The sequence below is a fragment of the Oncorhynchus kisutch genome, linkage group LG21, assembly GCF_002021735.2.
Source record: "Oncorhynchus kisutch isolate 150728-3 linkage group LG21, Okis_V2, whole genome shotgun sequence".
NCBI classification, from domain to species: domain Eukaryota; kingdom Metazoa; phylum Chordata; class Actinopteri; order Salmoniformes; family Salmonidae; genus Oncorhynchus; species Oncorhynchus kisutch.
Genome location: NC_034194.2, coordinates 13011683 through 13026819, shown reverse-complemented (window position 1 = coordinate 13026819; position 15137 = coordinate 13011683). Strand labels below are relative to the sequence as shown.

Below are 15137 nucleotides of genomic sequence, written 5' to 3'. Positions count from 1 at the left end.
GATTCTGTGTTATGCACTATAGCCCATTACCATATATGTGATTGAATATTATCTGCTGTTGGCTTGTGTGGATGTATGTATGTGTTATGCAACATAGCTGACTTGAAACATTGTTAACCGTTTCAGGGCCATGGGCCTTTCTCATGATGGAAAAATACAGAATAACATGAAGACTGGAACTGTGCAATGAGTTGTGGGGGCACATTCAGAACGTAGTGTTGCGAGAACAGATAACAGGAGCCAGGTGCGAGATAACGGTGTCGAGCATGAGCGCATAGATATTCTACACAGCAACAGTTACATCTCTCAACTGGAGCGCCCGGGGCCCGGGACCAGCTAGGCGCCAACAATCAACGATCGGCTGGGTGAGTCTAAACCACGCCCAGTCTCTACTGGGTATATTTATAATATCTTTGTCAAGAACAAGTCAGTTCTCTGTATTGCCCTGCGAGGTGGGACAGAGAACCCGTATATACAAAAATTGCATTTACCACTTATTGCTTAGCTAATAAAAAATACATAGCATACAATCGGTGACTCATTGTCATATTTATCCTGATACCAGATTCGAATTGACGCAACCCTGACAGAAGTGAGCAGCGCTATAGGTGCAGATCAACTCAGCTTACACCTGTACTACCCAAAGTAGGCCCTTGTCATGTCCAACTGAAAGAGAGAGCAGTGGTGAAAATGGAGACCCTCACCTCGGCAGCAGTTGGAACTTGGCTTCGCTGCTGTAACAGAAGTCACTCAGTTCGGTGAAGGCAGAGGGCACAGGCTGTCTGAAGAGTGTCTGCAGGGTGGAAATACACAACGAGAGCCTCTGAATATCAAATCAAATTTATTTATATAGCCCTTCGTACATCAGCTGATATCTCAAAGTGCTGTACAGAAACCCAGCCTAAAACCCCAAACAGCAAGCAATGCAGGTGTAGAACGTAGCACGGTGGTTAGGAAAAACTCCCTAGAAAGGCCAAAACCTAGGAAGAAACCTAAAGAGGAACCAGGCTATGTGGGGTGGCCAGTCCTCTTCTGGCTGTGCCGGGTGGAGATTATAACAGAACATGGCCAAGATGTTCAAATGTTCATAAATGACCAGCATGGTCGTATAATAATAAGGCAAAACAGTTGAAACTGGAGCAGCAGCACGGTCAGATGGACTGGGGACAGCAAGGAGTCATCATGTCAGGTAGTCCTGGGGCATGGTCCTAGGGCTCAGGTCCTCCGAGAGAGAGAAAAAAAGAGAGAATTAGAGAGAGCATATGTGGGGTGCAGTCCTCTTCTGGCTGTGCCGGGTGGAGATTATAACAGAACATGGCCAAGATGTTCAAATGTTCATAAATGATCAGCATGTTCGAATAATAAGAAGGCAGAACAGTTGAAACTGGAGCAGCAGCACGGCCAGGTGGACTGGGGACAGCAAGGAGTCATCATGTCAGGTAATCCTGGGGCATGGTCCTAGGGCTCAGGTCCTCCGAGAGAGAGAAGGAGAGAATTAGAGAACGCACACTTAGATTCACACAGGACACCGAATAGGACAGGAGAAGTACTCCAGATATAACAAACTGACCCTAGCCCCCCGACACATAAACTACTGCAGCATAAATACTGGAGGCTGAGACAGGAGGGGTCAGGAGAATATGACCAAATGGTGAGAGGGGGCTGCCTTTCACTTGGAAATGAGGTCAACTGATTGCAGTCTGCAATTCTGCAAGCTTCACCAACGTAACAAACAATGGCTCTGGGGCTGCATCACTGAAACGCATGAATGGATTAATGAATGAAAGATCTCCATACAGGATGACAGTTGAATCACTGGCCTTTTCTCAATTGGATTTGCTCAACTCCTGTCTCCTCTCCTCAGTCCTCTCTCAGCTCCTTTTGAAAAAGGTAAATCGAGAAGAGGAAACATGGACGAAAATGCGCTTGTATGAAATGAGACTCCTTCACTCGCACGTCAGTAAATGCCATTTACGGAGTGAATCCCCAAAAAAGTGTCAAGTGATTAATTAAGTTAGATGTGCAAGACATTTGAAACAATTAGCTACTTATCGTTCTAAATGTGTACATACTTTTCTCCTTAGACAAAACAAAAGAAGATTGAAAGGGGGTGTGGCAGACTTCAAAACTCTTCCACAAGGACCCACATGACTATACTGATGAAAGGTGGCTCGAGGGGAGGACTCGTCCGTTCACCTACTAACGAATTGGCATCTCTTCGACCACTCGGTTTCTACTCACAGGAGAGAGGACAGAGAGAGGGTGGAGGGCAGACTTTTTCCCCAAATGAGAAAAGGCCACTGACTGCATACTCCTCTCTCCAGATAGATTAACTGAATCTACCATGGAACACCTACCATCACAGATTGTTCTGAAATAGTTTCTATAGTTAGAAACAGAACATTAGCATTCATGCAACATTATTTTGTTAATTTAATCTCAGAAATGAAGCTACTTGATTGTGCCCATATTGGACATTTTAATGTATAGGGTTCACATAGTCATGGTCATGTAGTGTATGTGGACACCTGCTCGAAAAGATCATTCTAAAATCATGGGCATTAATATGGAATTGGTCCTCCCTTTGCTGCTATAACAGCCTCCACGCTTCTGGGAAGGCTTTCCACTAGATGTTGGAACATTGCTGCGGGGACTTGCTTCCATTCAGCCACAAGAGTATTAGTGAGATCAGGCACGGCTGTTGGGCGATTAGGCCTGGCTCGCAGTTGGCGTTCCGATTCATCCCAAAGGTGTTATGATGGGATTTAGGTCAGGGCTCTGTGCAGGCCAGTCAAGTTCTTCCACACCGATCTCGACAAACCATTTCTGTATGGGCCTCGCCTTTCCGCACAGGTGCATTGTCATGCTGTAAAATGAAAGGGCCTTCCCTAAACTGTTGCCACAAAGTTGGAAGCACAGAATCATCTAGAATGACGTGTATGCAGTAGCGTTAAGATTTCCCTTCTGGAACTAAGGGTCCTAGCTCAAACCATGAAAAACAGCACTAGACCATTATTCCTCCTCTACCAAACAATTGGCACTACGTATTGGAGCAGGTAGCGGTTTACTGGCATCTGCCACAACCAGATTAGTCTGTCAGACTGCCAAATGGTGAAGCGTTGAGTCATCACTCCAGAGAACGTGTTTCCACTGCTTCAGGATTCAGTGACGGCGAGCTTTACTCCACTCCAGCAGACGCTTGGCAATGGAAACCCTTTTCATGAAGCTCAAGACAAACAGTTATTGTGCCGACGTTGCTTGCAGAGGCAGTTTGGAATGCGGTAGTAAGTGTTGCAGAGGACAGACGATTTTTACGCGCTTCAGCACTTGGCGGTCCGGTTCTGAGAGCTTGTGTGGCCAAACCACTTCCCGGCTGAGCAGTTATTGCTCCAAAATGTTTCCACTTCACAATGACAGCACTTACATTTGATCGGGGAAGCTCTAGCAGGGTAGAAATTTGACGAACTGACTTGGAAAGGTAGCATCCTATGACAGTGCCACGATGACAGTCACTGAGCTCTTCAGTAAGGCCATTCTACAGCCAATGTTTGTCTATGGAGATTGCATTGCTGTGTGCTCGATTGTATTCACCTGTCAGCAACAGGTGTGGCTGATATAGCCAAATCCCCTAATTTGAAGGGGTGTCCACATACTTTTGTATATATGGTGTATTCAATAAATAGTATGTCTGTCAATTGTGAGGATGACCAGACTATTTTATCAAGAGCAAAAGTTTTCTACCCAAAGTTGCAAAGAAAACGTGATCCATTTAATAAAGTACAAGCAACCATCAAATTTGATTAAAGGGTGTGGCAGTAGGAGGAGCAGTGGCAAATTCCTCTGATACTGGGGTGGAAAAACATCACCAGATTCACAGGGAATACATTACAATGGATGAAGAAGCACTACTCCAAGCCGCAGCTCCATACTACTTGTCGGACAGAGAACTGATACTGTACGGTTGTTGGGTGGGTGGCTTTTGGTCATTTTATTAGATTCCTCATGTCTTACTCATTATTTGGAATAATTATGGTCAAATCAAATTTTGTTTGTCACACATACATGGTTAGCAGATGTTAATGCGAGTGTAGCAAAATGCTTGTACTTATGGTTCCGACAGGGCAGTAATATCTAACAAGTAATCTAACAGTTCCCCAACTACTACCTAATACACACAAATCTAAAAAGGGTGAATGAGAATATGTACATGAAAATATATGGATGAGCGATGGCCCGAGCGGCATAGGCAAGGTGCAATAGATGGTATAAAATACAGTATATATAGTTGAAGTTTACATACACCTTAGCCAAATACATTTAAACTTAGTTTCACAATTCCTGACATTTAATCCAAGTAAAAAGTCCCTGTTTTAAATCAGTTAGGATTCCCACTTTATTTTAAGAATGTGAAACGTCAGAATAATAGTAGAGAGAATGATTTATTTCAGATTTGATTTATTTAATCACATTCCCAGTGGGTCAGAAGTTTACATACACTCAATTAGTATTTGGTAGCATTGCCTTTAAATTATTTAATTTGGGTCAAATGTTTTGGGTAGCCTTCCACAATAAATTGGGTGAATTTTGGCCCATTCTTCCTGACAGAGCTGTTGTAACTGAGTCAGGTTTGTAGGCCTCCTTGCTCGCACAAGCTTTTTCAGTTCTGCCCACAAATTTTCTAAAGGATTGAGGTCAGGGCTTTGTGATGGCCACTCCATTACCTTGACTTTGTTGTCCTTAAGCCATTTTTACACAACTTTGGAAGTGTGTTTGGGAGTCATTGTCCATTTGGAAGACCCATTTGCGACCAAGCTTTAACTTCCTGACTGATGTCTTGAGATGTTGCTTCAATATATCCACTTCATTTTCCCCTCTCATGATGCCATCTATTTTGTGAAGTGCACCAGTTCCTCCTGCAGCAAAGCACCCCCAACAACATGATGCTGCCACCCCCGTGCTTCACGGTTGGGATGGTGTTCTTTGGCTTGCAAGCCTCCCCCTTATTCCACCAAACATAACAATGGTCATTATGGCCAAACAGTTCTATTTTGTGCTTCATCAGACCAAAGGACATTTCTCCAAAAATAACGATCTTTATCCCCATGTGCAGTTGCAAACCGTAGTTTTTACCTTACACCACGCCTCTTCGGTAGCAGCTTTAATACACTTCTCCTTCTCATTTTGAAACTCGGTCATGTAATACTGGTGTATGTTTTCTCTTTTATATACAATTCAATGTGATAGCAGTCTGTAACAGATGTTTAAGCGACTATCATTGATAAGTAGTATTATTGGAGTGAATCTAATAAAGGAGGTTTGGACATACCAATAAGGTTTGAGTGAGTACTCAACTGCTTCAGCTTTATCAGTGTTGCCAAACAAAGCTGTGAGTACGGCTTGTGGGCTCTCGCTCTCTTGCAGTTCTTCTTTCACCTCTAGACACAGGAAGGATTCTGTGAAGCTTCTATTCCCACGTTGGGAATTTCCCTTGCTCTTTGACTCTGCCCATTTTAGCTTGTACACTGGACCTCACCTCACAAAGTACATAATTATTGAAGTATTATCTCCCAACCCATAGGGTGGGATTATCTTGCTCTATTTAAAACTAGCTACTGTTTAAAGTACTTAAAATGCTGCTTTGTAGAAGAAGAAAAATATAAGAACGTGTGACTTCAAATGCATGTATCTGAAAAAGGAAAGATTCATTGTGATGCATCATATTGTGTCCTCTTTCTTGACGTGGAATCATCTATAGGCTTTTTATGGGCTTACCTTATTGTATTTATTCTCTAAAGTAAATTGTTGTTTCAATAGTTGAATAACTGAATCCAACAGCTATTGCCTCATTTTAACAATATTTAATAACCATAATAATTTTTATACACAGTGCTTTCCGCCCATGCCATTTCCCCACAATAATGTTCAGGATATATTGCATATCTGATGGGATCAGTCCCATTTCGAGGTTTTCCTCCTCATGTTCTTCTCCCCTTCACTGTCAATAGCTTCATACAGCTGCTGTTCGTTATCTTTGGTGGCGTGAAGGTAGCCCAGATAGCCCACACACAAGGTGATAGTTACAAGTCCAAAGGCCATCACAGGCTTGTTCTGTAAAATAAATAAACCACAAATGTAATGACATGTGAACAACAGACGACACTGATAACAAACTCCTATGTACCGAATACAATTGTTGCCAAGGAGTTCGTCAGTAGGCCTTACAGGTCTAATGAAGAGCTCGGGGTTAACAGCTCTGAAAAGTGTGGTGGTCTTCGCTCCCCTCAAGCCAGGAATCCTGAAATTCCCTTCTTTCGGGGCATCCTTATCGCTTCCAGATGACATTGCAAAAGTATGTTGAGTCTTTATTTATGCAAACCTATTGTATGAAAGAGTGCAAAGCGTTTGAGGAAACGTTATTGATGATGGAAAACATTCCCGAGCAATCAAAAGCGCATGCACAAAACGTCCATTTGTTTTGAAAGTCATAACAGTCAACGAATGCAACAAGAAATGTCTGTATGATACAATTATACAGCGCCACCGCGTGGATGGAGTACACTGCTACGGCACAGGCTGGTTTCGACAGTATGTGGAACAGCCTTTGGTTCGGCATTTAGCGTTACAGTGGCCTATACCAAAGACTCAGCATAAACAGTTGTACTTTATTTCCCTGTATTCAGAAAAAAAGTGTAATAGCTATTTAGCCTTACACAGGGAGAAAAGTGAAAACCCATTATTAACAGTCAATTCATTGGACACCTGGAATGACAAAATTGAAAAAAGACCAGTGGCCACACAGAAGTCAGCACTTGAAAGGGACATTCAAATAACAATTTAACTTGGATACAATTCTGTCTGACTTTTTTTATTCTTTCAGCAACACAATTTGAACTCATTGACTGATAATTGTGTGTTTAATGTGACCATGGTTATACTCTCTGTCCCAAAACAAACTGTTGGGTTGACGACAGATGAATGCAGATGAATGGGCTGTCTCATGAATGGTAGCTACAGGCTTTAAGTCTAACGGCATATTGAAAATAGACAGTGTTCAATTTAGGATTATTTTTTGTTCAATTGCTCAACATACCTTCAGAAACAGTCTTTAATGTTAAACCTACAATCTAATAAAGATAATGATAGGCCATATACGCTAATAGAAAAATACACATAACAGGGTACATTTAATTAACTATGCTAAGGATTTTTATAGTGCCGCTCGTCCGCAATAGAATATCCAAATAATAAGCCCTCTGCGTACCAAATAGGTGTGGCCTCGTTGACAGGTGTGTTTAACGTGGAAATCGACTGCAGTAGCAAGCATCAGAAAATTGGCGCGTGAAAGAAACAGAAAAAAAACTGCAATAGCCGGTTTCTAATCTGTGAGTTAATCGTGTTATTTTCTTTCAATATTGTATTTGTCTGAACATAATAGTGATCCTAAGATGGCTAAACCTATCTTATCTATGCTACTGGAAAATGCACACTTATCACAGATCAAGTTGAGTGCTTGGAATAAATCAATGGCAATTTTTTCACTGGAGAGTAATAGAAAATATATAAGCTTTCGGTTTTTGTAAAAGGGTAACTCATTTATACATGATGCTACTGTATGGCTACCCAGGAAATACAGAGCCAGTAGAAGTTCTCATTGTAAAAAAGTGCAACACGCCTATTAAAGAGGAACATATTCCTTCCTACACAGATTATCAACATGATATTTGCCCTTTCCATTTTTTGGGGGGGGGGTTACACTTCACATAACATTGTCATTATTACACTGTAATGTGTAAGTAGCCTACAGTGTTAACAAGTATATATAATACTTTTTTCTATTTACAGTGGAGAGAATAATGGTGAATTTAGAAATGTAGCCACGGAGCAACAAAAAAACTAGAGTAGAACTCTATGTCCTATGTATGATTGTAATCGATTTCTATTGTTAGATGACTTCATAACAGGCAGAATTTAGTATTGGCCTTGTATCGACAGGGCTTTGTCCCAAATGGCAGCTTATTCCCGAGTACATAGTGCACTACTTTTGACCAGGCTGTTCAAAGGTAGTGCACTATGTAGGAAATGTGGTTCCATTTGGGACGTATGCTGCTTTCTACAGTTTCGCGATCCTCCACAGGCTCATGTAATTAGAGAATGTCAAACTGGGGGTTTCTGGAAAACATCTTGAGTGGGGTGAACAAATACTCCACAGTCATCGGGTGCATCTGGCTCTACATCGTCTTCATCTTCCGCATCCTTGTGTACGTGGCGGCTGCTGAGCACGTCTGGAAGGACGAGAACAAGGACTTTGTCTGCAACATCCAGCAGCCTGGCTGTGAGAACGTGTGCTTCGACCATTTCTTCCCCATCTCAGCATGTGGGCCCTCCAGCTCATCATGGTGTCCACTCGCTCCCTGTTGGTGGCTCTACACGTGGCCTACCGCGAGAACAGGGAGAGGGAAGAGGCATGGGAAGAAGCTCTATGAGGACAAAGGCAGGACTGACCGAGGCCTGCTCTAAAACTTAAATCATCAGCCTCGTCTTCAAGACTACCTTCGAGGTGGGCTCCCTCCTGGCCTTCTACTTCCTCTACAGTGGCTTTGACGTTCCTAGACTGCTTCGCTGCAGCCTGGACTCTTGCCCAAACACCGTTGACTGCTACACCGCCAAAGCCACTGAGGTCTTTCTTTACATCATGAGCTGTACATCCATATTGTGCTGAATGTCTCAGAGATGTGTATATTCCATCAAAACAGTGCTGGAAGTGTTTCAGCAAGCACTACATCCCTATTGAAGAAAGGGCTAGTCTGCATTGTCGCCATCAGCAACAGTACCTCAGCCCACACTTAAAGATACGATGGGCTCACATGATCCAGCAACAAAGGACAACCAAACCCATCCCCTCTTGAAAGATGCACTAAGCAGAAATTGCAACTAAATTTCCTGGTTGCTAAAACTCTAATAGTTTGCCTAATTTCAGTTTGTGACAAAACAAGCGAGTATAGTGTAGAGAATCACTGTACCATCTAAACCACTATATTTTACATAACCAAAGATATTGTATTTTCAGCTGTTTGAAGCTGGTGCACAAAACCAAAAGGAAAATATCACAGAAATAGCACTTGTTTGACATTTAGAAGTTACATACTGCAGCTTTTTAAAATACATTCTAATTTATTAAGTGTGATCAGGAATTCATTGAACTTCAATGATTTCAGAAACTGAAGTTATTCACCTTTAACATATACAGTTACTTATAGTATTAGGGTTGTATTGAAGGCATTAATGTCTCAACTTTGTGTGATACATGTAACTAGTATAATTTATTTGCTAATCACCTTCGGTATTATGTTTATGCTGAAATCTAAAATTCAACTTTTATGCTTCCACTTTCAGTGCTGATGGACTCCATTCATACATAGACCATGCCCTTTTCCTTACTGACATTCCAGCATTCATTTTGTGTTCATGTCATGTCTCCAGTAGAGGCTATTTACATAAATATGACTGTCAGTGTAATTCTAATCCACAAATTGGTAGATTCATTCCATTGCTTTCATCTTTCATGGGATATAGTGCCTGTGCTAGCTTTTATGATAAACAACTTTGATTGGTAGAAATATCAATATTATTGAATTTTAGGTAATGCTGTACTCTGATCTTTCATGATGAATAGACCCCCATAAAACTTCCATAAAAAATGGCATGCTGTTTAGTGTGTGATATCACAAGTCTATTGTTAAATTACATTCCTCTTTTACACCAAGCACTTTTTACTGACTCTTTGCTGATTATAGGAGCTCCAGCATTCTTCCTTGTGCAATGCATCTCTTGTACTTGTGTGGTTTTACGTGTGTCTGGGCCATAATATAGTATAATATATAGTATAAATATAATATAAAGTTAATTTTTAATAGATCATTCTACCAATTTCCCTGAAAACTATTTTTCCTGTGGGGGAATATGTTTTCTAATCCCCTATAATTAAAACAAAATGACATGACCACCTGATAAAAATATACACAACAGTGAGAACTCCAAGCTATAATAAAACGTTTATCTCAATTAAGTTAGACTGCTGGTGGCAGTAATTGATTCAAAAAAACAATATGTACACAAAACATTGTCTACATACAAATTAAAATATACAAGGCATGTTGAAACAACATTCACAAACTATACACAAAATCACATTCCATTTTTTTTGAAAGACCATTTCATTACATGTCCCATGGGGATAAAAACATCCTTTATGTTTCCCCCCCTCCATTTAAAATGTTGTTTGCAAAGGCCATATAATGTTCTGGGAAGCTTCATAAATACAAGCATGCTTAATTTATCCTACCCATAACATCATATAAAATGAGCTCAATATACACTGTATAAGAGAAGGATTTTTACAGACTCAAGGTTACAGTAAATAACTTGTATTATTGTATATTTTTAAAACAACTTTCACATAGTCCACAAAAAAAATGGATTTATATTTTGCAGTGAAAAATTAAAATTCTAAGTATTATTGTTTTTGGGCACCATTCAGCTGCAGGTTGAAAACCGTTCTAATCCTGAGTTACCGTGTTTCGACAAGCAAAATCTATTTTTCTAATATCACTGTGGGTCGCATTTCCTGGAGCTGCTTTAGCAGATTATCAGCAACGTCTGAAAAGGCTTTGTCTACTACAATTTTCACATTGTTAAGAGATGTCAGCTTCTGAGGGTTCCTGAACTCAAGGGTATCAAAGCCTTTTGGGTAATGCAAATATGCATCTGTCCTTTTGCACAACACTGTAGCGTTTCCTAGTTGAATCCTCTTCTTTACAGAATTTTTAGGTGGGTTTGACTGCTCTAAGAACTTTAAGAAAGACATCTCGAACCCCATGGGCTTAAAGGAGGTCAATGTTTCACTTTGATCGTTCATTTCATCCTGGGTAAGGACAGTGCTAGAGGAGTCGTAGTCAGATCCATTTTCTCCACAGCAAACTGCATTACTCCTAGTCAGTCTGGACACTCTCTTGCGTTTGACAATTTTTTCTAAATTAATTTTCCGTGGTCGCCCTCTCTTGCGTTTCACCACCACAGAGCTATCAGATACGGTTTCTGAAGTTTCATCATACGAGGGTTTGGTGTCAGACAGTCCGCCCTGCCCCCTTCTCCGTAAGGCGGGTTTTGAATACTCATCATACTCACTTCCTTCTTGGCCCGTGTCTGCTGTGTCCTCACTGTCCGATATCTCGGATGTCGTCTCGGACTTGGAGTCATCGCTCCTGCCAGACCGAGGGTTCCTACGTCGGGGGTATTTCTTGCAGAATATGAAGTGGCTTCTCTGCTCTTCTAAGTATCGCTCGGACAGTCCGTGCCCCATATAGTGCTTCATGATGCTCCGTTCAGACTTCATCACTGAATCACAGCCCTTTATCATGCAAGGGTATTGCAAGGTGGACTTCTTTATGCACATCGCAGATGCTTCATCCTTAGTTTTCAAGGATGGTTTTCCGTATTTAGTCCAATGATTTTTTTCCGTCTTGTCAGTTTTCTTTTTGTCACCTCCCTTCTCTGTAATCTTTTTGTTGCTCTCTATGTTTTCTTTCCCATCACTTGATTTAGTCAGTTGGTAATGGGAATTCTTGGAGCTGGGTTTCCCAAGATCTTCACTTTTCCGTTGGTTCATCAGTTGGAGTTTGTAAAGGTCATGATGCTTTTTCATGGTGTGCCTCAGCAGGTTTGACTTTGTAGCATAAGCGTGGGCACAGCCATCAACATCACACTGGAACATCCCATCCACAGATTCCATTTTGGATAGTTTTGCCTTGTCGTGTTCTTTTTCAATATGTCCTATATACTTCCAGAAAGCAGTGAAGGACGTTGTGCACCCTTGCTGATCACAACTGAATCTGCCTAGGTTGATGTTGGACATTAGAGATCCTGCTTTATCCAGGCTGAACTTGTGAAGCTGGAGGTAATGCTGTAACAAGTTGGGGACATCTTGGAATACTCTCGAACAGTCGCTCACTTGACATCGGAATTCCGTTTCCTGGGTGACTTCACCCTCTGGTTCCTCATCCATAACTCTCTCCTGCTTGATGTCTTTTTTCTCAGCCGGTTCATCATTTTGATCATTTTTCATTTCACATATAGACAGAGCAGACTGATGGACAGCCCTGTAATGGAGGATTAAATTATGTTGAATGGTGAAGGCCGCTGCACATCCTTGATGAACACAGCGATATGGCCTGTATGGACTGAAAGTATTATTTGCCTCAGACTTCTTCTCTTTCATCTTCTTGGGAATTTCAACTTTAGGCTTTGGTCCTCTCTGCTGCTTGACTTTGGGTGACATTTCTAGCGAGGGACCACAAACCTGAAGGGGATCTGATGAAGCCGGTGTCATTGAAGCAGCTCTGTCTGTCAGATAGCCTCCAGACTGTTGACTGTAATGACTAGGCATAGAAGGAACTGGTATGTTTTGTCCGTTTGACCATTGATCTGTATCAGGAACAGTCATTAAGGGGACTTGGGGTATTGTTGAGCAGTGTGCATTCATTTGATATTCAGACGTTGGCATCAATGGAGTCACTGTCTGATTATGCATGGGTATCCTTTGCATTGGCTGCATTCCCATGGAGAGACTGTTATCATTAAATCTCGAGTTAGCCATGCCTTGAGAAGTCCGCTGTTCTAAAGGCTGTGAGTGGTATTCTTGCTTTGTCCTTTCTCCTGAAGCAAACAAGTTGTTTCCAGTCACATCTTGATTTTGGTTAACATCCGGGAGTGAATATTGACGTGTAATATTCTCTGTTATTGAGTGGGGAGCTGTGACCATCTGACCAGACAAAGGAGGCTCTGAATGCACACTTGGTTTATCGTCTTTATTAACAAATCCAACCGTGTTGCTTGACTGGCACTTCATTTTTAGTTGAGCAATCTCCTGCTGTGTTAATCTGTGAGCTGTCTGACAGTGTGCCCTAAGGTTTGAATTTCGGGTAAAAGTCTTATCACACATTTGACAAGAGAATGGAGCAAATTTCCCATGGTCTTTCTTAATTGAATTGATCATCTCATTGGTGTAATTGTGAGTCTTGGTGAGGTGTTTTAAAATGGCACATTTTGTCATGGTCCTGTAAGTGCAGTTGTCACTCTCACAGGCAAACGGCTTCATACTGCCGTCAGGAATCTGTGTGTCCTTCTCTATTAAGACATTAGGCTTGAATGACTCAGTATCATTGCAAATATCAGTGCCGTTAGCTTTTATGGAGGAATACGTTGGAGCAATATCACAGACCTGTTTGTCTAAGTCTAGCCTCTCTAATGCAGTCTGAATGTCCATCATCCAGTGCTGTTGGTTTACAGGTGTTAGATTGGGACCAAGATCAACATCATTTGCAACAATACTGGTAGGTGCAGTAGCCTCATGGTGTTGAGAGGAAGCCTCTCTGAAATTAGTGAAACTCTGCATGGATACGGCTCCGTTCATTTGGTCAGAGGACACAGAGGGGATTCCGTAATCAATCGTCGTGGAAGGCTGAGGACTTTGATGAGCTCCAAAATGTGGTACAACATTGGTTGCTGGATTGGATGACACCGGACTCAAACTGGCATTTGTGTCAGTGCTGCTTGCCTGAGATAAACTGCTTCTTCTTTGGAAGTCTCCAGCTAAAATCTGTTCACGCAATCTTTTCTTGACATTCTGTTCTGTACTCTTCCTCTGTCTCTCTGCCAGTTCACTACTTGTTGCTGCTGGACTTTGTTGAGACGGAGGGTCTGGTGAAGTGATCTGCAACATAGGGTTTGTCATAAGATTTTGTGCCAAACTGGCCATTGCAGCCAGAAGTCCATCATTAGACAGCCCTCCTGAACTGGAGACAGAATCAGAAGTTCCCTTTACTTCTTTCATCTTCGTTAGTGTTTCTGATCTGAGTAAATGATCAATATGGTCAGTGGGAAGTCTGTGAAGTGAAACCGTAGGGTTGTTTTCTGCAAGCATCTGAAAGAGAAGTGGATCAGAGAATGCACTGCTTCCAAACCCAGGGTCACATGACTGTGGAAGATAACCATCTCTATAAGACTCATTTTCATTCTTCACTTGGATATTTCCTGTGTGCTGTATAACTGTACTTTCTGGCAAGCGCCCGACAGGTCCGTAGGGGCCGCATGCATTTTGGAATGTTGGCTGGGGAATTGCTAAGGGCTCAAACACATTGGAAATATTTGGAGTATCCATAATTTGTTTAAGAATGTCATCAGGTTGTTCGCCATCATTTGCAAATGGTGCAGTAGGGTTATACAGTGAAGATGGCGGGGGCTGAGTATTGAGAAGTTGCTCTGAATTCAGAAGATCAAGAAATGATGAAGGCAAGTCTGCTGTCAGGAGTTCAGTCTCATCAAAAGCTTTGCAGTGTGCACGCTTGGATAAATGGCCTCCAAGTGATTTGGGATTTGTAAATCCTCTACCACACCTAGAGCAAATGAATTTTCCATCTTTAATAATGGCAGGCCACTTTGTTCTTTTGTTACGCTTGACTTTTTTGCCCATCTGATTCTTTGCATCTCCAGAGTTTATCGTGCCATCTTGAGATGCACTGTTGCTTTTTGCTAGCAAGCTTCCTGCAGGGGCAAAGTGGGATTCCATGTTGGTTTTCTGCAATCCTCTACTTTTAGAAACTGGATTATTTTGAGAGGGTGGTTTGTAGGAAGGTGCAGCATTTTCCAGTTGATTTGAAAGACTTGAGTCTTTCAGAATGTCCATGTAAGAGGGGAAAACAGGCTGGAGACCATTATCCATAGGTGATGGTTGGAGTGACTCTGCTGGTCTTTCCATATTAGATCCCATCATATGACGGGACGGAATAACATAAACATCCATTCCTCCACCGACAGCATCCATTTGTGGCATCCCTTGAATGTTTGAAGGGTATACTTGGGAGGCATAACAATTCTGGATTTGGTTGTTTCCTGGTGTTTGTAGCCATGGCATACTAGGTGGTGCATATTGATTGGGGTTGTTTCCTAGCTGGGAGAGTACAATTGGATCTAAGATGTTGTCCATTTGATTGGGGAAAGCCTGGCTTTGGACAGCAGCTGAATGGGAAGCATAGGAGTGGTGTGAGTTTGGGTACTGGGGTGGCTGAATGACATTCTGCCTA

At 41.8% G+C, this 15137-nt stretch overlaps 1 protein-coding gene, 1 long non-coding RNA gene and 1 pseudogene across 2 annotated transcripts; 2 read left to right on the top strand and 1 right to left on the bottom strand.

The window, feature by feature from the left end:
* The first annotated feature begins 126 nt into the window (after window positions 1-126).
* Window positions 127-3695, top strand: LOC116356160 (uncharacterized). Its single transcript, XR_004204625.1, has 2 exons — window positions 127-365; window positions 2085-3695. It is a non-coding gene; the product is annotated as an uncharacterized LOC116356160 (long non-coding RNA).
* Window positions 3696-5842: 2147 nt separating this feature from the next.
* smim8 (small integral membrane protein 8) lies at window positions 5843-6499 on the bottom strand. The gene is made up of 2 exons (XM_020454796.2): window positions 6223-6499; window positions 5843-6108 (listed from the first exon to the last, which is right to left on the bottom strand). Exons 1-2 carry the CDS (start codon window positions 6340-6342, stop codon window positions 5950-5952), a joined length of 279 nt encoding a protein of 92 aa, XP_020310385.1. The 5' UTR covers window positions 6343-6499; the 3' UTR covers window positions 5843-5949.
* A 1470-nt stretch (window positions 6500-7969) lies between these two features.
* LOC109866182 (gap junction beta-7 protein-like) lies at window positions 7970-8981 on the top strand (annotated as a pseudogene).
* The last annotated feature ends 6156 nt before the right edge of the window (window positions 8982-15137 follow it).